Source organism: Chiloscyllium plagiosum, chromosome 29 (assembly GCF_004010195.1).
Source record: "Chiloscyllium plagiosum isolate BGI_BamShark_2017 chromosome 29, ASM401019v2, whole genome shotgun sequence".
Lineage (NCBI taxonomy): Eukaryota > Metazoa > Chordata > Chondrichthyes > Orectolobiformes > Hemiscylliidae > Chiloscyllium > Chiloscyllium plagiosum.
This window is the reverse complement of record NC_057738.1, coordinates 35,448,767-35,472,892: the sequence shown is the minus strand read 5'-3', so window position 1 is coordinate 35,472,892 and position 24,126 is coordinate 35,448,767. Positions and strand designations below refer to the sequence as shown.

The 24,126-nt window shown below is 47.2% G+C and overlaps 2 protein-coding genes across 2 annotated transcripts in view; one reads left to right on the top strand and one right to left on the bottom strand.

The window, feature by feature from the left end:
• The window catches only part of acad11 (acyl-CoA dehydrogenase family, member 11), a 140,158-nt gene that overhangs the window by 61,475 nt on the left and 54,557 nt on the right, over positions 1-24,126 (bottom strand). The window lies entirely within an intron of this gene.
• Positions 59-22,971, top strand: LOC122564517 (atypical chemokine receptor 4-like). The gene is made up of 2 exons (XM_043719519.1): positions 59-321; positions 21,096-22,971. The coding sequence occupies exon 2, from the start codon at positions 21,101-21,103 to the stop codon at positions 22,181-22,183; it is 1,083 nt and encodes a 360-aa protein (XP_043575454.1). The 5' UTR covers positions 59-321; positions 21,096-21,100; the 3' UTR covers positions 22,184-22,971.

Sequence of the window (24,126 nt, the reverse complement as noted above, 5' to 3'; positions counted from 1 at the left end):
GATATTTCAAACAGCACAATCCACCGGGTATAGCAGCAATAAACATGCTGTAGGCACAGGAACTGTTCAGGAGCACTTTATCTCTCTGGCTGCTGTTGGAACACCCCGCCCCGCCGAGCGCTGTCAGGACATTTCTCTGGGCCGTCCTAGACAATGAAAAGTTTCCTGGGAAACTTCTGATAAAGGAGGCAGTAGCAGCTGAAGCGCACGATTCCTGTCTTGAACCTGCCCACCACAGAGTCGGTCTTTCACGACGGCAGGCTGACAAAGCCTCCACACTTAGAGAGAGACAAAAAAGCAGGAGGGAAACTCAACTGATAAGTAAGTGACTCCGCCTTTGAATTACTTTTACTTTAAAAGACATCAGGAAAAGGACTTACAATTAAGACATTAGATTTTTTTTAATCACTCGTGAGATCTGAGTGCTGCTGGCTGAGCCAGAATTTATCGCTCGTCCCTAGTTGCCCCTTGAGAAGGTGGGGGTGAGGTGCCTTCTTGAACCGCTGCAGTCCATGTGATATAAGTAGACCCACTAGGGAGGGAGTTGATGATTTTGACCCAGTGACAGTGAAGGAAGGGCGATGTATTTCCAAGTCAGGATGGTGAGTGGCATGGAGGGGAACTTGCAGGGGGTGGTGTTCCCATGTATCTGCTGCCCTTGACCTTCCAAATGGAAGTGGCTGTGGGTTTGGAAGGTGCTGTTTAAGGTTCTTTGGTGAATTTCTGCACTGCACCTTATGGACAGTACATGCTGCTGCTACTGAGCATTGGTGGTGGAGGGAGTGGATGCTTGTGGATATAATGCCAATCAGGTAGGCTGCTTTGTCCTGGATGGTATCAAGCTTCTTGAGTGTTTTTGGAACTGTACCCATCCAGGCAAGCGGGGAGTATTCCATCACCCTCCTGACTTGTACAGGAGTCAGGAGGTGAGTTACTCACGTTTGAGTGATTTGAGGGTTATTCTACTTTGTGGGCGACATGGTGGCACAGTGGTTAGCACTGCTGCCTCACAGCACCAAAGACCCGGGTTCAATTCCCGACTCAGGCGACTGACTGTGTGGAGTTTGCACATTCTGTTTCCACACTGTAAGTAATCTAATCTAATCTACTTAATGCAATTTTCATTCGTTATTACAATCCTGTTCACCCTGCTTTTATACATCAGCCTCACAGTTCAAATTGTAGATAATGCTGGTTAGATTTTAAATAAAAGTAACTCCCTGCTTGAAAAAAATAAGTCTTAATTTCCGATGCTGGCAGTCTATAATTGGTGAGGTGTTACAAGAATTTGTACTTATATTTCAGCCATGTGCAAGCCTTATCAATGATTTAGTTAAGGCATTGAGTGCAATGAATTCAAGTTTGTTGATGATCCAAAGCCAGATTGAAAAGTTGATGATGAGGAGGACACATCGAGGCTATAAATGTTACAGAGGCAGCTTACATCGGTCAGCAAAAATATGGCGGGTGGAATATAACATGGGAAAATGTAACAAGGGAATCTAGAAAAGTCAAACGTTTGTATTCAAAGTAGCTTGGATGTCCTTATATGCAAAGTTTGCAGGCAGGTACATAAGCAATGAGGAAAGCAAACAGTGCTTGTCTTTATTACAAGAGGATTAGAGTCTGAGAGTGAAGAAGGCTTTCTGCAATTATACAAGGCATTGAATGAGAGGAGAAAGTGAGGTCTGCAGATGCTGGAGATCAAAGTTGAAACTTTATTGCTGGAACAGCACAGCAGGTCAGGCAGCATCCAGGGAACAGGAGATTCGACGTTTCGGGCACAGGAGCCCACATGGAGTGTTGTGTACAGTTTTGGACCCATCATTACAAGAAAGACACACTTGCCTTGGAGAGAGTTCAATAGATTTATGATAGGAATGAGAGGATTGTCCTTTGAAAAGGTTACCTCAGAGTATAACGGGATCTTGATCAGATGGGCCTTTGGGCCAAGGATTGGCAGATTTAATTTAATTTAGATAAATGCAAGGTACTGTATTTTGGAAAGGCAAATCAAAGCAGGATGTATACACTTAATGGTAAGGTCCTGGGGAGTGTTCCTGAACAAAAAGGTCTTGGAGTGCAGGTTCATAGTTCCTTGAAAGTAGAGTCAAGGGTAGAAATGAGAGTGAAGTGGGCATTTGGTACACATCAGGAGCTATAATAAATCTCCATCAAATCTTTGAACACAAAGTTAGCCACATCTAGTTCTTATCTTACAGGATGTGGAGGTGCAAGTGTTGGTCTGGGTTGGACAAGGTCAAAAATCACATGACCCCAGGTGTTAGTGAGTAGCAAATGAAAGAGGAGCAGAGCTCCGAAAGCTTGCGTTTTCAAATAAACCTGTTGGACTATAACCTGGTGTCATGTGAGTTTTGACCTTATCTTATAGGAGCATTCGCTGTATGAGATACATTAACCCTGTCAGAGGCACAGCCCACACACCATAGTTAGATCAATTCTGTGGACATGAGTGGCTCGATAAATCACTCATTGCTTTGAAAACATTGCCCTACTGAACAAAATGGTGTAAAACTGCTACATGAGAACCCATTTCTGAGCAAGCCTTTGCACTGTCTAAGCATGGGAATGCGATTTAGATTTCATTAAAGACTCTACAGGTTCTGAACATAAATGGAACATGTAACTTGGGTGGCTGCATCAGATTTTACATCAGTTGTAGGGTTTGGTTTTTACCAGACAGCACACAGCACTGATTATGCCTGGCTGACTGGACGGCTTATCTTTACAGGGATCTGGAAGTAATTGAGAAATGGAATCTAACACAGACATACCCAGTTGGCAGTGTTTGTGCGTCTGTTTAAAATGACAGAACTGTGGGCTCTTATTCACCCTGGGTGATGCTCACATCCCACTCATAATTTAGTGCAAAACATTGATGTGAGTACTGCACTGTCAGAGATCCTGGCTTTTGGATGAAAAAAACTAGAGGGCATAAGTTTAGGGTGAGAAGGGAAAGATATAAAAGGGACCTGAGGGGCAACTTTTCCACACAGAGGGTGGTACGTGTAATTGTAACAGCTGCCAGAGGCTGTTACAATTACAACATTTAAAAGGCATCTGAATATATGGGCATCTGGGTATATGAATAAGAAGGGTTTGGAGGGATATGGGCCAAGTGCTGGCAGGTGGGACTAGATTGGTTTAGGATATCTGGTCAGCATGGACAGGTTGGACCGAAGGGTCTGTTTCCGTGCTGTACATCTCTATGACTCTCTGATAAACATGGGCCTCACTTGCCTGATTAGATTATACTAGATTCCCTACAGTGTGGAAACAGGCCCTTCGGCCCAACAAGTACATACCGACCCTCCGAAGAGTAACCCACCCAGACCCATTTCCCTCTGACTAATGCACCTAACACTATGGACAACTTAGCATGGCCAATTCACCTGACCTGCACATCTGTGAACCCACGCAGACACGGGGAGAATTTGCAAAGTCCACACAGACAGTCGCCTCAGGCGGGAATTGAACCCGGGTCCCTAATGCGGTGAGACAGCAGTGCTAACTACTGAGCCACCCTGTCACCCCTACATTGTATGGATGTCAAAGATCCTGTGGCCACTATCTGAAAGGAGAGCTGGGGAGTTACAACCCCCCACCCCCGTCCCCTGGCCAATATTTACCACACAATCAACATCACCTCAAATACGATTATTTGGCCATGTGCTCATTGCTGCTCGTCTGAGCTCGCTATGTGAGACTCAACACCATGTTTCCTACTTTGCAACACTGACTGTACTTCAAAGAAGCACCTCGCTGGTTCTGAAGCTCTTTGGGATGTTCGGTGGCTCGTTGAAAGATGTTACATAGATGGCAAGCAGGGATGGGAGCAGTGTTCCTGCCTCTGAGACAGAGGTCTGGGTTCAAATCCCAGGACCTAATGGTCAAAGAAGATGCATTCACAATAAGCCCAGACAAGTTGATCACTAGCCTGCAATCCTTACAGCAGGCAGTAAAACAGGGACACTCCCCGGTAAACCAGAATACTGTGGGATTTACAGCACCACAGCCTCCCCATGTTTAAAAAAAAAACATTCCAAGGGCACATTCTCTGTCACATATATCCCCCTCACTTCAAGGTTTAAAAGGCATTTGGATGGGTATATGAATAGGAAGGGTTTGGAGGGATATAGGCCGGGTGCTGGCAGGTGGGACTAGATAGGGTTGGGATATCTGGTCGGCATGGACGGGTTGGACTGAAGAGTCTGTTTCTGTGCTGTACATCTCTATGACTCTATGACTATGAAGACCGTAAGAAGATGAAACGTACAAGCTGTTTTTGTTTTACTTTGCATGAAAATTATTTTCAGTGCTCAGGCGTGAAACTTGTCTCTGCTATCTGCTTTGATTAATGCAACTCAAGAGGATGAAAAATGTGAACATTCTTAGATCAAAGCATATAAAAACAATGGAGTAGCCCACACAGCAGCATTCAATTTTCTTTGTTACAGTCCGCAAATGCTCAGCGTGATTGCAGATTTGAAAAACAAAATGACTCTCAAGGCCATATGTTTTAAAAAGAGGATAAACCGGGGGAGCTAAAAGAATTGCAAATTTCTGAAGTTGTAGCAACTAGCTGCAAAGAAACACAGAGTATTGGGCGTGCCTTGTGCAAGTTAATAGCAGAGAACTCTCTGAAAACACTGAGCATTTCAACCTTTCAGGGTTTATTGGAATTTCTAAGAATCGTCACAACCAGTTCAAGCAGGCAAGCCAAGTTCTTAGAAGTGAGAAAGTCCAGCAGTGAAAGACATTTGGTTGTGCATTGTGTACACAATCCTACCAGTGGGCGAGGCAGGAGTGTGGCTATTTGGGCCAATTCCATTGAGGTCTTTGTGCTGTGCAGAGAAACATTGAATTATTGAGGGGCAAAATGAGATCCAATTGCACCTTCTTATGAACGGGACAAAAAGGTATCGATTTTGCACAGCTACATCAGAAGTACAGCTGACGCTAAGTTTGGTTCGCCTGATTATTTTGACTTCCTGCATGGCTTCCTGGACCAGGCCTCAGTGACTTTGCACATGCATTGAGGACCATCTTCCTCCAGCCCCCAGCGCCTCTTTTTGTCCATGGAATGTGAGTGCTGCTCACTAGGCCAACATTCATTATCTATCCTTAACTGCCCAGAAGGCAGATAAGAGCCAGCCGTATTGCTGTGGGTCTGGAGTCACATGCAAGCCGGGTCAACAGGTTGGTTTTTAATGAAATCAGCAGTAGTTACACGATCACCCTCGGGTCAGCTTTTTATTGAATTGAATCTCCTCCATTAATGTTACCACTGACTCCCTCTCCACCCCTCTTTCTTTTACTGTGCCATAAGAGGGCCCCTACATTTCTGCTGGGTTTTTTTTTTCAACCTATTTTCCTAATCGACCTGTTTAACGATGTTGCTCTGCCCCCTTTTACCTCACCACATTAATTCAGAGCAGTTGGCTTACCTGCCCTGATTATCAGCCTTAATCATAATCCATGCAACAAGATGGCTGAAGAACCTCGATTAACAGTAAAACCCCAACAAACACTCCATTCCTGCAGATTCCAGCATTCTGAATGCATCGATTTTAATAACCGCTGGGAAAAGACAAGATTAGATCCTAAGCAAGTTGAAATCCAGGGCTTTAAGTAGTGTTCACTTCTTGACTTGTACTTTTTGCTACTAAACGGAGTGTGTATCACAGCCAGGCCAAGGAGATGGGGATGCTCTGACTTGGAATAAGAACATGAGACACAGAAAAGAAAGAAAGAATTGGCCATGCCAAATTGCCCATGGTGTTAGGTGCTTTAGTCAAGGGTAAATGTGAGGAGATGGGTCTGGGTGGATAACTCTTCGGAGGGTCAGTGTAGACTTGTTGGGCCGAAGGGCCTGTTTTCACACTGTAGGGAATCTAATCTAATCAAAAATATAGATGCAGAGTTGTCTAACATTCCTCATATGTTAAGCTTTTCATTGCTGGGAAGAAACCACAGCACCCGGAGGAAACCCACACAGACACGGGGAGAACGTGCAAACTCCACACAGACAGTTACCCGAGCCAGGAATCGAACCCGGGTCACTGGTGCTATGAGGCAGCAGCACTAACCACTGAGCCACCATGCCAACCCAACATACTTGATGGAGTTTAGAAGGATGAAGGGGGAATCTAATTGAAACATACAGAATACAGAATACTGAATGATCTGGACAGAGTGGATGATAGGAAGATGTTTCCATTGGTAGGAGAGCCTAGGAGAGCAAGCCTGAGAGGAAAGGGTAGAACCCTTTATAACAGAGATAAAGAGAAATATCTTCAGCCAGAGAGTGGTGAATCTATGGAATTCACTGCCACAGAGACTGTGGAGGCCAGGTCGTTGAGTATATTTAAGAATGAGATAGATAGGTTCTTGAGTATCAAGGGTTACAGGGAGAAAGCGGGAGAATGGGGTTGACAAAATTGTCAGCCATGATTGAATGGTGGAACAAGCACGATGGGCCAAATGGCTTAATTTCTGCTCCTTTCTGGTCTTATGGTCTTAAATGGGAAGCTCCTTATCTTGAAACCGTGAAATCCTAGTTCCGGATACCCCCATTAGGGGAAACATCCTCATGGCCTGTGGAGGACCCTCATGTCTCAACATAATCACCTCTTGTCCTTCATCTTTAAACTCCAATGGATTGAATTAACTTGCTCAACCTTTCCTCACAAGGGGAACCTGTCGAACCCAGGAATCAGGGGAGAGAGCTTCTCTGAACTGTCTCCAAAGCAGGATACAATCCGACTCTAACAAACAACAGGAATTTAGGAGAGTACTCAGGGGGAAGCTGGGGGGATGGAGAATCAAAGAGTCAAAATCATGGAGAGCTGACAACCTGGCCAAGGCAAAATAGGAGACACAACAGGTCAGTCTCCAGGAAATTAACAACATGGGCATTAAATATGATTATGGTTTCACTAAATCTGATAGATTTATTCCAAAATTCCTTCTAGCATTCAGTCCCACACTCATCAGCACATAATAATGGGGGTGTGATGGGAGACAGATACAAATTCCTATGTCATGATGTTTAGTGAGTCGTAAATTTTTACAAAAGAGCTTCCAGAAACCAGGAGCTCAACAAGACACAGATGATACAAAACCAGAAATTGCTGGAAAAGCTCAGCAGGTCTGGTAGCACCCGTGGACAGAACTCAGAGCTGACGAGTGACCCGAAACGTTAACTCTGATTTCTCTCCACAGATGCTGCCAGACCTGCTGAGCTTTTCCAGCAATTTCTGTTTTTCAGCCGTTTTTATTTTGGTTTTTAGGAAACAGACGAAGTTAATTTGGCCAAAGGTTTTAACTCAACTAGTGGGGTCTTGCGACACAGTGGTACTGTCCCTGCCTCTGAACCTGGGGTCAATTCCACCGACACTGGACGTGTGTATTAACATCGCTCTGAACAGATTGATTTTAGGAATTACCCTGAACCATACTGGTTGAAGGAATCAGTGACTCATCTCACTGTGAAACATACTCATGTCAGAGTTCTAACTTGTGGCTCGATGGGCTGAACAGCCTGTTTCTCATTCTAAATCTTGCTACCATTGCCCAGAGCCTCACCTGCTGGGTGATGTACAGTTTTGATCTCCTTATCTAAGGAAGGATATACTTGGAGAGAGGATTGTTTTATATGGGAAGATTGAGGGAAGTGAGGCTATATTTTTAGATAACTTACAAAATTCTTATGGGGTGGATGCAGATTGGATGTTCCTCTTGGCTAGTGATTCTAGGATCAGGACACATCAGCACAATTCTACCTAACCTTCGGCACATCTTTGGATTGTGGGAGGAAACCCATGGGGAGAATGTGCAAACTCCACACAGACAGTTGCCTGAGGCTGGAATTGAACCTGGGTCCCTGGTGCTGTGAGGTAACAGAGCTAACCACAGAGCCACTGCATCAACCCATTTAGGACTAAGCTGAGGAGGAATTCCTTCACTCAGAGGATGGAGAATCTTTGGACATCCCCCCCCCCCACGCCCCCCGAGGGTTGAGGAAGCTCAATCACCGAGTATGTTTTAAGACATACATTTCTGCAGAATAATGGCCTAAAGAGACAGGGAGATGGTACGCCAAACTGGCATTGAGGACCACAATCTCAAATGGGTTGAAAGTCAAGAGTGTGGTACTGGAAAATCACAGCAGGTCAGGAAGCATCCAAGGTGCAGGAGAATCGACATTTTGGGCATAAGGCCTTCATCAGGATTCCTGATGAAGGGCTTATGCCCGAAACGTAAACTGCCCTGTTCCTCGGATGCTGCCTGACCTGCTGTGCTTTTCCAGCACCACAGTCTGAACTCTGATCACCAGCATCTGCAGTCCTCACTTTCTCCTCAACGGGTTGAAAGGCCTACTGCACTTATCACATTGCTATTTGTGGGAAAATTGACTGTGGTCTTTTCCGCATTTTGACAAAGACATCAAAGTACATCATTGAATGTGAACCCTTTGAGATGTCCGGTGCACTAGAGTTGCTACAGAATGCAAGTCCATCCATCGTAAATAGTTCCACAGAATAACTTAGCATCTATATGGTGGTGCTTTGTTCTGAGTAGCCGATAGATGTCAGCGAGGGATTATTGAAACCTGTACTGCAGAGTCCTTAGGAGTTGTCAGGTCACACCAAGGGGGGATGTCCACTATTGCTGCACTTTTTAAGAAACTGAAGTCCAGGCTTCGGGAAATCGTTCCAATTGTGTTTGGCATCTTGTGCTGGGAGGCAGGAGCTGGATTTCAGGCAGCAGAGGTGTGAGGGGGAACTGGTCAGTGAGGAAGCACAGCCTGAAGTGGGTGCTGGGGCTGGCCCGGGGTGTAGGGGCTGTTGGGGAGGAGGAGAATTCCTCACAGAGCCCAGAATGGCACTGCTCCTTCTACTGAGATGAAGGACAGCTCACAGAATGGCCACTGAAGGAGACCATTTGGCCCGTCCTTTCTGTGCTGGCTCACAAAGGAGCAATTTCTCCGGTGCCAGTGTGCAGCCTATTCCACATCCTTTCTTTTCAACTGACGATCCTTTTCAGCAGCTCCACCTCACTGTCAGCACATTCCTGATCCTCACCACTCACTGGGCGGCCTAAACCTTCTCACCATGGTTTCTTTTGGCAGTTCCCTTAAATCCTGCACCCCCTCGTTCTTGATTATTTCACCAATGCACATACTTTCTACTCTCACTACTCTGTATCGACCCCATGTGATATTGAAGATGCAATATCCTCTCAATAAAGTGATAGCATTGAGCCTCATCAGTTTGAGCTTCCTGTTTCCCACCGGTCTTGTCTCAGGTTTAGTCTTTTGAAGTTATTTTTCATTCATTCACGGGATGAAGGCGTCATTGGTGAGGCCAGCATTTATTGCCCATCTCTAATGCCCAGAGGCCAGTTAAGGGTCAACCACATTGCTGTGGGTTTGGAGTCACATGCAGACCAGACCAGGTAGGCAGCTTCCTTTTCTAAAGGATATCTTTGAACCAGATGTGTTTTCCCCGACAATTGGCAATAGTTTCATGGTCGTCATTAGGTACTTTTTAAAAAATTATTGATTTCAAATTCCATCATCTACCATAGCGGGGTTTGAACCAGGGTCCACAGAATATTACTTGGGTCTCTGGATTAATAGGCTAGCAACTATACCACTAGACCATTGCCTCTCCAGTAAAAGTTGGATCCCAAGCCCCATAGTGGTCAGCACTGCTGCCTCACAGCACCAGGGATCTGGGTTCAATCCCAGCCTCAGGCGACTGTCTGTCTGTATGAAGTTTGCACATTCCCCCCGTGTCTGTGTAGGTTTCCTCTGGTTTCCTCCCTCAATCCAAGCAGGTGGATTGGCTATGGGAAACTCAGGGTTACAAGATCTGGCTGAGACGTTCTTTGGAGGGTCGGTGCAGGCCTGATGATCTGAATGGCCTCCTTTTGCACTGTCGGGAATCTATGATTCCATTCTGTAATGTAAATGTCAATGAAAATGCTCCTCTCTGCCTGGGGCAGGCTCACCGATATCACTGCAGACACCACCAGTTCAAACAGTGGCAAGTGGGCGCAGGTCACACAGGCAGAAGGAAGTCTATGACCATAGACCATAAGACATAGGAGCAGAAATTAGGCCACTCAGCCCATCGAGTCTGCTCTGCCATTCAGTCATGGCCGATAAGTTTTTCAACCCCATCATCCCCTTTTCTCCCTGTAACCTTTGACCTTATGACTGCCATATTAACCACCACCTAAATGCCCCCGCTCCTGGCTTGATGGCCACTTTTAAAATCAGGCCCATCTCATTTCCCTGAAGCAAGTCTAAAAAGTGCGTCATCCCGCTCCCGACACCTCCAGGTTCAGCACTGGAAGAAAGGTTTGTGCTGCATTTTATAAAACATACAAACGAGGAATGAGAGTAGGCCCTTCCAATCTGTTCTGTAAGATCATGGCTGATCTGATTTTAACCTCAACTCTACATTCCTGCATAGCCCCAATAACCTTTCACCCCCTTGGTACCAAGAAATTATCTCCCTCTGCCTTCAAAAGATTTACAGGTACTGCATCCACTGCCTTTTGAGAAAGGGAATTGCGAAGACTCTGAACTCTCTGAGAGAGAAAAACGTTTCCTCATCTCCATTTTAAATGGGCACGCCCTCATTGTAAACTATTGTAAACTGAGAAAGGAGATCTGGAGAGATTATCTACTTTCCAAGCAATGCTTCATTGATGTTGCTACGTCACAATCATTATCCAGCTCACCATCTCAAAAGTTCAGATAAACAGTAAGACATCTTTGGAGATGATGAATCACTGGGTGAACAGTCAAGTGAATGGGCCCCAAAGAGGGGAGCAGCAATCACACTGGCCATTAGATGTACTGAAGATTTAATTTTCATGGTGATTATTTCTCCAATCTGCGAGTGATGGATCTTCACACTGCCTTTGGCAGCGACTTTATTCACTAATCTACGAACCGACTGCACTTCTACAAGTACAGGGTCAAATTAAACTTCATCAGTGAACCATAAATGCAATTTTCTCTTCCTGTGTCTATCCAGCAATCTAAAATACTGTTTGCACTTCAGCTTGCTCTGCATAACGTAAATCCTCAGCACTGCCCACACCGAAAGCTTTTCCTCCATTATATCACTTACGTTGAGAACAGCCTTCTCATGTTGCAACTGTACAGGACATTGGTTAGGCCACTATTGGAATATTGCGTGCAATTCTGGTCTCCTTCCTATTGGAAAGATGTTGTGAAACTTGAAAGGGTTCAGAAAAGATTTACAAGGATGTTGCCAGAGTTGGAGGATTCAAGCTACAGGGAGAGTCTGAACAGGTTGGGGCTGTTTTCCCTGGAGCGTCGGAGGCTGAGGGGTGACCTTATAGAGGTTTATAAAATCATGAGGGGCATGGATAAGATAAACAGACAAAGTCTTTTCCCTGGGATTGGGGAGTGCAGAACTAGAGGGCATAGGTCTACGGTGAGAGGGGAAAGATATAAAAGAGACCTAAGGGGCAACTTTTTCACACAGAGGGTGATACATTTGTGAGAATGAGCTGCCAGAGGAAGTGGTGGAGGCTGGTACAATTGCAACAGTTAAAAGGCATCTGGATGGGTATATGAATAGGAAAGGTTTGGGGGGGATATGGGTAAGGTGCTGACAGGTGGGATATCTGGTCGGCATGGACAAGTTGGACCGAAGGGTCTGTTTCAGTGCATCTCTATGACTCTATAACTTCTGCATGTTTGACTTCTTGCACCTCGGGTCAGGCAAACCTTTGCACAGAGTATTGAGTTGTGACATGAATGGACGACATGATTCTCTTACTCCTCTCCCAAAAATACAAACTTTTCTGCACCATTTCCCCACTGTTTGCTTTCTGCTTTGTACACAGATTCTCGTGCACAGAGATTCTCAAGCATAACTTGGTCTCCCAGTCTTCATTTGGCACATAACTGAATTCACAGTAAATACTTTCTCCCCTTCCTCTGCAGAAAGTGCTAACTGATATAACCTTCGACAGGTCACTATTCCATCACATGTCAGCCTGGGGTATGAGTACCAGCCTGTGGCTGTGGGGAAAAGTAAACACCCGCACCTGAGCCCGCTGATGAGGATCCCAGTTGTGCCATCCCATACCACACAGAGTCTTCTCCCACTGCAGGAGTCTTAGTACATGATAAATGTGCCTGTTAATATCATCAAATTGTCCAGAATCTATAGGAGTGGATAACTTAACCATTCAGCTACCACTGTCCTTTCAATAGAAATTAAAGGAATAAATTAGAGCAGAAAGTATTTTCCAGGGTCAGACCCAGCCAGGAAGATGCCGAGAATTTCCTGGGAACTGATGAGCAGCATGCTGACACAAAGTAGATTAGATTACCTATAGTGTGGAAACAGGCCCTTAGGCCCAACAAGTCCACACCGACCCTCCGAAGAGAAACCCCCCCCCCCAATATTTACCCCTGACTAATCCACCTAACACTACGGACAATTTAGCATGGCCAATTCACCTAACCTGCACATCTTTGTGACTGTGGGAAGAAACTGGAGCACCCAGAGGAAACCCACACAGACACAGGGAGAATGTGCAAACTCCATACAGACAGTTGCCCGAGGCAGGAATTGAACCCGGGTCTCTGGCGCTGTGAGGCAGCAGTGCTAACCACTGAGCCACTGTGCCACCCCTATCGTGTCCTCCCCTGTTCACAGGTCAACCCTCTGAAAATGGAAGGCTGCCTGTTTTCAGGCAAAGCAGAATGTCTGCATCCACATACCACGTGGCTGGGATCTCCCAGACTATACATAGGCATTAAGGGCTGAAAGGCCTAGTTTCTCTGCTCATCTTTGTTTTGTTCAGTCTTGCAGCACATGTCAATGACTCTTTAAAGAGCATGCTCGTGACAGTATCACCTTATCACATGATCCATTGGAATAAAGCTCTCAATCTCCACCTTACTGAGCTCTGTCCTATAGCAGCATGACACTGAGGGAAGCATACTACAGAGTAACTAAATTGCATGACTTGAGTCAAGAGTCCAGTGCCTGTGATTGCAATGTACACATGTAGGTACCAGGAGCTGCAATAAAAATTCAGTGAATTCTTCACTAATATAGGACCCATATCTTGTCCTTGTGTTATTGGGAGCTAACTGCAGGATAGTTACTGATTGTCAATATATCTCACCACCTCAACATTGAACCGCACTTGCTGAATATACAGCTATCATTCGGCAAGACAATGAGGCAACCATTGCAATCTAAGCAATTATTATGTCAAACTGAATACTGGAAGTAGATCTCTCCAATTAAATGTTTAGTTGTCATTTAGTCATACAGAACTTGTACATAGCTAAAAAATAGACACATTTTGACAAAACTGTTAGTCTTGCGCACATCAGGACAATTTGCAAGAAACACCAAAGGGTAAATTACCTTTTATGGGGTAAAACAAAACAAAGAACTATGGACGCTGAAGATCTGAAACAAAAACAGAAACTCAGCAGGTCTGGCAGCATCTACAGAGAGAAAGCAGAGTTAACATTTTGGGTCCAGTGGCCCTTTTTCAGAATTGATTGCAGCTAGACACAGATGGTGGACACGGAGCTCAGAGAGAGAAAAAGTAAGCTCGGTAAACAAAGGGATGAAAAGGGTAAGCCAGGGAAGGAGAAAGCTGATAATGGGGACCATGGGTAGGTGAAAATGGGTTGGCTGTGCTGACAGGGTCTGGGGTGTGAGGATGGGGAAGGAGGCATTCGGAGTCTAAAATTATTACCTGGACATTGAGTGTGGAGGCAGCATGGTCCCAGTTGGGAAATGAAATGCTGGTCTTCCAGCTTGCACTGATCCTCGGTGAAGAACTGTAGCAGGCCTGAGACAGAGAGGTTCGCTGGGGAACACACTGGGGTGTTGGCGAGGGAACACACTGGGGTGTTGGCGAGGGAACACACTGGGGTGTTGGCTAGGGAACACACTGGGGTGTTGGCAGGGGAACGCACTGGGATGTTAGCTGGGGAACGCACTGGGGTGTTGGCTAGGGAACACACTGGGGTGTTGGCTGTGGAACACACTGGGGTGTTGACTGGGGAACACACTGGGGTGTTGGCTGGGGAACACACTGGGGAGTTGGCCGGGGAACACACTGGGGTGTTGGCCGGGGAACACACTGGGGAGTTGGCTGGGGAACACACTGGGGTGTTGGCTAGGGAACACACTGGGGAGTTGTCTGGGGAACGCACTGGGATGTTAGCTGGGGAACGCACTGGGATGTTAGCTGGGGAACGCACTGGGATGTTAGCTGGGGAACGCACTGGGATGTTAGCTGGGGAACGCACTGGGGTGTTGGCTAGGGAACACTCTGGGGTGTTGGCTAGGGAACACACTGGGGTGTTGGCAGGGGAACGCACTGGGATGTTAGCTGGGGAACGCACTGGGGTGTTGGCTAGGGAACACTCTGGGGTGTTGGCTAGGGAACACACTGGGGTGTTGGCAGGGGAACGCACTGGGATGTTAGCTGGGGAACGCACTGGGGTGTTGGCTAGGGAACACTCTGGGGTGTTGGCTAGGGAACACACTGGGGTGTTGGCAGGGGAACGCACTGGGATGTTAGCTGGGGAACGCACTGGGGTGTTGGCTAGGGAACACTCTGGGGTGTTGGCTAGGGAACACACTGGGGTGTTGGCAGGGGAACGCACTGGGATGTTAGCTGGGGAACGCACTGGGGTGTTGGCTAGGGAACACTCTGGGGTGTTGGCTAGGGAACACACTGGGGTGTTGGCAGGGGAACGCACTGGGATGTTAGCTGGGGAACGCACTGGGGTGTTGGCTAGGGAACACTCTGGGGTGTTGGCTAGGGAACACACTGGGGTGTTGGCAGGGGAACGCACTGGGATGTTAGCTGGGGAACGCACTGGGGTGTTGGCTAGGGAACACTCTGGGGTGTTGGCTAGGGAACACACTGGGGTGTTGGCAGGGGAACGCACTGGGATGTTAGCTGGGGAACGCACTACACTGGGTTGTTGGCTGGGGAACACACTGGGGAACACACTGGGGGCGTTGGCTGGGGAACACACTGGGGAACACACTGGGGAACACACTAGGGAACACACTAGGAGGTTGACTGGGGAACACACTGGGTTGTCGGCTGGGGAACACACTGGGGCATTGGCTGGGGAACACACTGGGGAACACACGGGGGGGTTGACTGGGGAACACACTGGGTTGTTGAAGTGGCAGGCAATTGGAAGCTTGGGGTCATTAATGAGGAGTTTGGGAGTTGAACCTATGAACAGGGAAGATAAGCTAGCTTGTGTCAAGGGTATGAGAGAGGAGAGCTGATTAGTTGGCAGGTGGACTCTGATAGATAGACACATTGCCACAGAGAATGCACCAGTTAGATGATGACTGACAGTTAATTCCCATAACAGGGGACCCTGGCAGCTAAGAGACTTCTTTTTAATTTCATGTTTTATAAAGTTGTAGAGAGGTTTTACAACTTCAGGGACAGAGAAATTATGGTAAAGTTATAAAGTCCACCTTCTCTCCGCAATTGTGCAGGACTTTTGCCCTCAATTTGGGGCAAGTCACTGACTGTACACCTGCACCCATTTCATCTCAAAGGGAAAATCCATCCCTCAGGCATCGAGAGGATTGAGGCGTTTTGCCCGGAACTCCCTGATGAAGTCTTACTTCCAAAGTTTAGCTAAATATTCCCCTCAAAGCTTTTACACCCCCGTGGCCACCAAATTTAACTGTGTTTAGGAAACTACAACAAACTCGAGTTGTTTTTGAAGCGTTCTGAGGTGTGTTAAAATGCAAGTATTTCCTTTTCTTCCCCAATCATTATCAGGTTGTAGCACTTACTGCAAATGCTCAATTTCTCACGCACACAACCTCAAAAATGCAAAATTGCGCAAGGCAGCCACGCTCCAGTAAGCTGCCTCACCCAGTTCCAAAGCAGAGGGAAGGAAAAGAAGAAGTTAGCTGGGGTTTTTTTTTTCAACGACCTTGTGTTGCCTTGTGACAACTATGGGCATTAATAGTAACAGTGATGCTCAGTTCAAGCTCACAGCCTGATGAACTGACTGGTGAATCAGTCTAAAAGTAATCAGCCTGGCGTTTCACTCTAACTGACTTCCCCCGAGTTGGCAGCAAGCCAAGGGTTAACTGTAAACCTGTCAAGAGTTCTGTACTGGGACAGTGTAGACATAAATATATACAAGCCCTCTACCCCCCACACAGATAAGCCAGTGTGCACCATCGAATTATTTTGAACTGAATACAGGGGGGATATCCAACGCTCCCAGATTCAGACACAAGATGTGCGCGGGGGGGTCTCTGAAGTGAGAGTCTTCTCTGGGCGTGGAGGGGTAGCAGATGATGAAAAATGATTCGACAGTCTAGCCCCCGACTCCCCTGCCGCACCCTTCCCCCACCCCCACCAAACGCCCACCTCCTGCAAGCAAGGGTCGAAGTGAGCGGGTGTTAGAATAGGCAGCCTGCCCACCGTACTTCAAGAAACAATTCCGGCTCCATTGAGCCAGTCACCCACCTGAATGACCCACCCCGCGCCATTTTCTTATCAACCTGTTCAATGTTGCCATTACGCAGCCTCTGGAGCAAAGGAAGGGTGGGGTTGTGTATTTAAACCCGGGCCTCCTGGCTCAGAGATAGGGTCAGTACCACTGCGCCACAATACCCCATTACAAGGCTGTGCAGGCAGACATGCTTAAACACCAGAGGTTTAAGGTTGGTTAGACAGTGTTGGAGCCGATTTTATAGCACGGAAACAGACCCTTCAATCCAACTTGCCCACGTCAACTAGATATTCTAATCTGACCAAGTCCCATTTACCAGCACTTGGCCAATGTCCCTCTAAACCCCTCCTAATCTTATACCGATCCAGATATCTTTTAAATGTTGTAACTGTACTAGCCTCCACCACTTCCTCTGGCAGCTCATTCCACACTTGCACCACCCTGTGTATGAAAAAGTTGCCCCTTAGATCCCTTATAAATCTCTCCCCTCTCACCGTAAACGTATGCTCTCTAGTTCTGGACTCCCCTTTCCCAGGGAAAAGGCCTTGTCTCTTCACCTTATACATGCCTCTCATGATTTTTTTCTTTCAATACAGAGTTTTATTTTAATTTGCAAATCACAAACAACTATCAGGCCTGATTGTATGATGGATGATATGTTTTGTTTAAAGTTGTTAAAGTAGGGCAGGAAGGAAAGGAAGGTTTCTATTATCAGAGGGTCAAAGGGGATTTCCCCTACCAGCCATTAATACCACCACCAGCATCCTCTCCACCAAGAATTAAAACCTATCCCTTCATCAACTCCTTCCCCAAGATGCCCAATGCCCCTGACTCACTCGCGTTGCCCATCTATTGGAACTTCAACCTGGAATTGCCCACTGCTGGACCCTTGGTGATGCTGGTGCTGCTCAGATTGGCAGGTAGCTCCCATGGGTGGGGCTGCAGGTCCCTCATTAGGCCCTCAATGAGCATGGCTCAGCTCGCCACCACCTGGAGGCATGCCATTGGCCCTGCCATCCCTCCACCCACACCCAAACCAAATGAGCCCAGGGCATGCCTAAACCAGGCAAACCACACGACAAGTGATTGCGCAGAGCTTCATAGCTCGCCAACTAACCTTCATAGCAGGCCTTCAAAGGTCAGCGAAGGAATTAAACACATCCTTCTCCGGAAACTTCCAGTGGACACTGGGAGCTCTGCAGAGAACAACAGTGCGCAGGAAGAAGTCGTTCAGCCCATTGCCTCAAAAGCAGCTCTTCAAAAGGAGTGTCCAATGTGTGTCCTGCTGCTTGGTTCTACCCTGTTCTAATTTGCCGACTGAAACTTCCACCACACGCCTCTGAGGCAGTGTTTTTCCAAACCTCAACAACTCTCCATGTTAATGTCTTCCCTTCCATTCAGACTACATTGTTCAACTCAAAAGGATAGAAGCTGATTCTCCCCAGAAGTGCAGGTAGTTCATGTTTGCTTCAGAGGTTACCCTTCACTCAAGAATGTGAGTGAAAAATTCAAAGCAAACAAAGACATAACCTCGCTCTCTCATGTTGCCAATTAACATTCAGTCAATGTCACTGCCGTGCAATCTAACAGCAGAGATTGCTTTAAGTACTGACTATTTTGTATATTCATTGGGAGCTTCTCTATATTTAAATATCCCATTCATCAACTCAAGCAACAGCTCCACACAAATAAATTTCCTTCTCTTTGACACAGCCTTCAGAATGAGTGTGACAAGTCTGGGCATTCTTGTATTCGAGGTGACTCCTGAGTCATGAGTCAGACTGAATATTCTCGATGAAAAATTAAGTGTTAAGAGAGTGGAGAAGCAAGTGTCTCATCACAACAGTGTCTCATCACAACAGTGTCTCATCACAACAGTGTCTCATCACAACAAGTCACAAAACGCATTGAGAAGTGCACCCAATTTAAGAGCAGGCATTGGGGAATTGGCCCCCTCTAGCCTGTTCTACCATACTAGAAGAATATACTTGATCTGATTACTCCACATTTCTACCTCTTCTGACAACTGGAGAGGGTTCAGAAGGGATTTCCCAGGATGTCTCCGGGAATGGAGAGCTTGAGTTATGGGGAGAGGCTGGATAGGCTGGGACTTTTTTCACTGGAGTGCAGTAGGAGGTTGAGGGGTAATCCTATGGAGATTTACAAAATCACGAGGAACATAGATAAGGTGAATGGCAGGAGTCTTTTCCCTAGGGTGGGGGATTTCAAGACTAGGAGGCATATTTTTACGGTGAGAGGAGAAAGATTTAAAAATGACCTTTTTTTTTTACACAGAGAGTGGTTTGTGTGTGGAATGAACTTCCAGAGGAAGTGGTGGATGCGGGTACAGTTACAAAGTTTCAAAGACATTTGGATAAGTTCATGAATAAGAAATGTTTGGACGGATATGGGCCAAGGGCAGACAGGTGGGACTAGTTCAGTTTGGAATTATGGTCGGCATGGATCGGTGGGACTGAAGGGTTGGCTTCTGTGCTGTGTGACTCTGTGACTTCGGAATTCCTTATTAGTTCTGAATCTGCCTTAAACATCCAATGGTAAAAGATGTCTAGATTAGAGTGGTGCTGGAAAAGAACAGCAGGTCAGGCAGCATCCAAGGAGCCATCCAATGCTCCACTCTCCTCCACCACTGTCTGGGATCACAGCTCTTCTTACCTTCAAAGAGTCATAGAGATGTACAGCACGGAAACTGACCCTTTGGTTGGTCCTGGAGAGTGTTGCTGAACAAAGAGACCTTGGGTGTGCAGGTTCATAGCTCCTTAAAAGTAGAGTTGCAGGTGGATAGGATAGTGAAGAAGGCATTTGGACCAGCCTGCAGGAACCTGGTCAGTATGGAAACATCACCCCCTGCAAGTTCCCTCCAAGTCACTCCCCATCCTGACTTGGAAATCTATCGCAGTTCCTTCAGTGTCGGTGCGTCTAAATCCTGGAACTGAGTGCGAAAAATCATGGGTGTTACGGCATTCAGGAAAGGGAAAGGTTCAGGAAGATGGGAGATCAAAGATGTCACAGAACAAAGACAAAAGTGAGTGGCAATGTTTTTACAGAAGGCAAGCCAGAGATCTAGAATCTTGGAGATAGTGAGAACTGCAGACGCTGGAGAGTCAGAGCGGATAAAGTGTGGAGCTGGAAAAAGCGCAGCAGGTCAGGCAGCATCAGGGCAGCAGGAGGTCAGGACATTTCATCAGGACTGGGGGAGGGGGAAGGGGACTGAGAAATAAATAGCAGAGGGGGTGGGGCTGGGGGAAAGGTAGGTGGATGGCAATAGGTGGATGTAGCTAGGAGGTGATTGTGATTGGTCACTGGGAAGGGTGGAGCAGATAGGTGGGAAGGTAGATGTAGATCAGTGTCAAAAAGGGTGACGCTGGAAAAACACAGCCGGTCAGGCAGCATGCGAGGAGCTGGAGAGATAACTTCGGGCATTAGCCCTTCATCAGGTTCAAGGGTGCAGGGCAGAGAGGGAGGACTGGACCTGGGATGGGGTGGAAGGATCCAGAGTCAGTGATAATGACAGAGTAGAGAAAAACAATGGGGAACAAGATACCGACCTAGAGAAAAGGGCAGGGGGAGCACGGGGAAGGTATCGAAATGGAGACTGCGTTCATGCTCTGAACTCAATGAACTCCTGAAGGCTGCAACTGCCTAAGTGGAAAATAAGGTGCTGTTCCTTCAGCTTGCATTGGACTTCTCTGGAACATTCCAGGACAGAATGAGAGCGAGAGACAGTGTTTCTCATTGTGAGCAGTAGACTAGATTGAAAGGAGTGTAAGTTAATCACTGCTTTAACTGGAAGGAATGTTTGAGCCTTGGACAGTGAACACGCAGGAGTTTAAAGTGGTCCATCTCCCGTAACTGCCTCCAAGAGGTGGGGAGGAGGAGGGGCTGTTGATGAAGAAAGGTGATGGAGGAGTGGATCTAGAGTCCATGCCTCTGGTGGCGTGTTTGCTGACAAACGGTTCCAAATCACAGACTCGATCAACCCTGACCAATGACTATCCACCCCCACCCTTGCCATCAACAGGCACCGGGATTTTACACAGCACCCAAAGGTGCGCCTTAAATGATATTCGAGACCATTCAGTATAATGCGAACCCCATCACAGGTTGAACTACACCCACTTCGGTGTGACTGAGGGAAGGCCGCATTGTCAGAGGTGCTGGCATTTATCCGTGAGATGATGAACACTTGCCCATTGACCTGAACGGAAACAATCCCATTAAATTCCTTAGAGTCAGGGGGGGGGGGGGCGCAGGGTTGTTCCTAATGTCCTGACCAACACCCTTCACTCAGTAACACGCAGCACGAAAAGGCAAATGCTGTTATTATTTGTGGGAGCTTGCTGTGCTCTGGAGCACTGAGAGCATCTACTTCAGAGCAACAACTTTGATTAACAGGTCAAGAGGTGTTTTGGGATGTCCCGCAGAGGTGGAGACACCAGACAATGGGTGAAAAACCTTGCCTATTCTGCAAACGTAATTTTTCGGATAACATGATTGCTGTTATTTTATCTTGAAGGTGCCATGGAGGGTGAAGACATTTATGACTATTACCAGAACAGTTATTATAATGGGACTGACAGCGACTACAGAAATTACAGCATCAACTATGACGATTATTATCATATATGTCAGAAGGATAACGTTAGACGGTTTGCCAAGTATTTCCTGCCAGTGTTCTATGCGGTCACTCTGATCATCGGGCTTGCTGGAAATTCACTGGTGGTGGCCGTTTACACCTACTACAAAAAGCTCAAGTCGAAAACTGACCTGTACATCTTGAATCTGGCCATTGCTGACTTGCTGCTTCTCATAACTCTCCCCTTCTGGACAGTCTATGCAATCCATGGGTGGATATTAGGGGTGGCCATGTGTAAAATCTCCTCAGCTCTCTTCGTCATGAACTTCAGCGCTGGCATGCTCTTCCTCGCCTGCATCAGCGTTGACCGATACCTAGCCGTCTCCAAGGTGACGAGCTCTCCGGCCGTCAGCAGCAAGGGCAAGGTGGTCTGCGTTTGCGTCTGGGCGGCGGCCATCTTGCTGAGCGTCCCCGATTTCGTCTTCACTTCGGTGCACGGGACTGAAGGCAGGGAGCTGTGCATCTCCGTCTTCCCCTTGCACATGGCCCGCTCGGCCAAGGCCACCATCCAGATCTTCGAGATCCTCATAGGTTTCGCCATCCCATCGCTGGTCATGCTGTACTGTTACTCGGCGGTGGCAAAGGCCGTGTGCAGAGCTCCGAGCGGGAAGAAACGCGGACCCCTGCGAGTCCTCCTCGCTGTCGTGGGGGTCTTCTTCCTGACCCAGCTGCCGTACAACACCGTCAGGTTCTGCCGTCTGCTCGACCTGTTGCACACGCTCATCAGTGAATGCGACAGCAGCAAGAGGATGGACATCGCCGTCCAGGTGACAGAGACCATCGCTCTCTTCCACAGCTGCCTCAACCCCATCGTGTACGCCTTCATGGGGGCGTCGTTCAAGGGCTACATCCTGAGGGCGGTTAAAGAGTACGGTTACCACCGTAGACATCGGAACACGTCCATCGGTCTTGAGTGCTCCTTCAACTCCCTGTCTCAATCTGAGCACACCAGCAGCTTCACCATCTAGCAAGATGACTGCACCAAGACTACACAATCAGAGCTTCTACTGCGTTACCTGGGTAACCTTATTGACCAATAGAAACCCACCCCTTCACTCTCCCAACACCCTTCACTTGCTCATTTTCACCACAGCCTTTGGAAGGCCATTGGCAACATTTTAGGAACATAGGATCACAGGAGGAAGAGTAGGCTATTCAGCCCTTCCAACCTCTTCCACCATTCATTTGGATCATGACCGATCTGTGACCTAACTCCTTATACCTGCCTTTGGCCCATATTCTTAACATCTTTGCTTGACCAGATTCATCTGTCTCAGATTTCACATAAACAATTGATCCAGTATCTTGCTTCTTCCCTTGTTTTCACAGAAATCTCAGAACCCCCACAGTGTGGAAGCAAGCCATTCGGCTAATCAAGTCCACACTGCATCCCAGCCAGACCCTACCCTATCTCTGTAACCCTGCATTTCCACCTAACCTGCATACCTTTGGACTGTGGGAAGAAACTGGAGCACCCAGAGGGAATGCACACAGAACAGGGGAGAAATAGCAAACTGCACACAGAGAGTCGCCTGAGGCTGGAACCGAACCGGGTCCCCGGCACTGTGATGCAGCATGGCTAACCACTGAGCCACCCCAAAGCTTGTTATTATTTCCCAGCCACCTCCCCCCTCCTCATCCCCATTCAATTTTCTTTCTCTTCTGTTTCTACCCTCACTTTCTCCTTTAGCTGTTGCCAGGGCAACGCTCTCAGGTCTCCCTTTCCAGTCCCTGGATTAATCATTGTCTCTCGACCATTCAAAATAAAAGTGTTGGTCAAAATGAACCAAATTAGATTGAGCAGCCCCTGATGAGCATCGTTACAAAACTCAATATATCAAAGGAAATTACAAATTTAAAGCAATTTTTTTGGGGGGTGTGGGAAATAATGCAGTCCAGACCCCATGGTGTCCCACTGTTCCTATTGTTGAATACTTCACACACCCTCTCCACGGGCCCCCAGGCCAAACAGAGGCACCAAAGTATTTCTCTCCCTAACTCTACTTTCTGATTCCTTAACTTCCCCTCGTGATCCAATCCATCTTTCTATCCATTCAGCTGATTCTGAGCATCCTCAGTCACAACCTCACTTCAAAAGTTATCAGTTCCTTTCACTGTCCATTCTCAGAGTCCAACTCTCACGTCCAACGCTCGGCATTAGTGACTGTACTGAAAGTTCTCACAACTTTGTGCTGATGCTACTTAAAGTCACTGGTCACGCCTCCTGTCATAGCCAATCTAATTTGGAATTCATTCATTTTCGATTCCAAGTTTGGGTCTTATCAGCACGCCACGTCTTTTCAACCCTTACAGTCGGTGACGTATCGAGTGTGTAAATGGTGGTACCCTTACATCACCTTTACAGTCAGATCATCTGGGCGGCACGGTGGCACAGTGGTTAGCACTGCTGCCTCACAGCGCCAGAGACCCGGGTTCAATTCCCGCCTCAGGCGACTGACTGTGTGGAGTTTGCACATTCTCCCCGTGTCTGCGTGGGTTTCCTCCGGGTGCTCCGGTTTCCTCCCACAGTCACAAAGATGTGCAGGTCAGGTGAATTGGCCATGCTAAATTGCCCGTAGTGTTAGGTTAAAGGGGTAAATGTAGGGGTATGGGTGGGTTGCGCTTCGGCGGGTCGGTGTGGACTTGTTGGGCCGAAGGGCCTGTTTCCACACTGTAAGTAATCTAATCTAATCTAATCTCTCTGAGAAAGGGGAAAATTGGACCATGGATTCATTCCCAATTGAGTCCCACATCTCTACAGTACTCGTCTTTTTTCCCATTCTCGTTTTCCACTCTCTCCTCTGGGAACAATCATTCCGAAAGCTCTTTATTTGACCTCTTCAGTGCTGCTGCTATTGTGCTCTCCATTTTTTCATTGTTAAATTCATTCATTTAATGCAACATATAAATC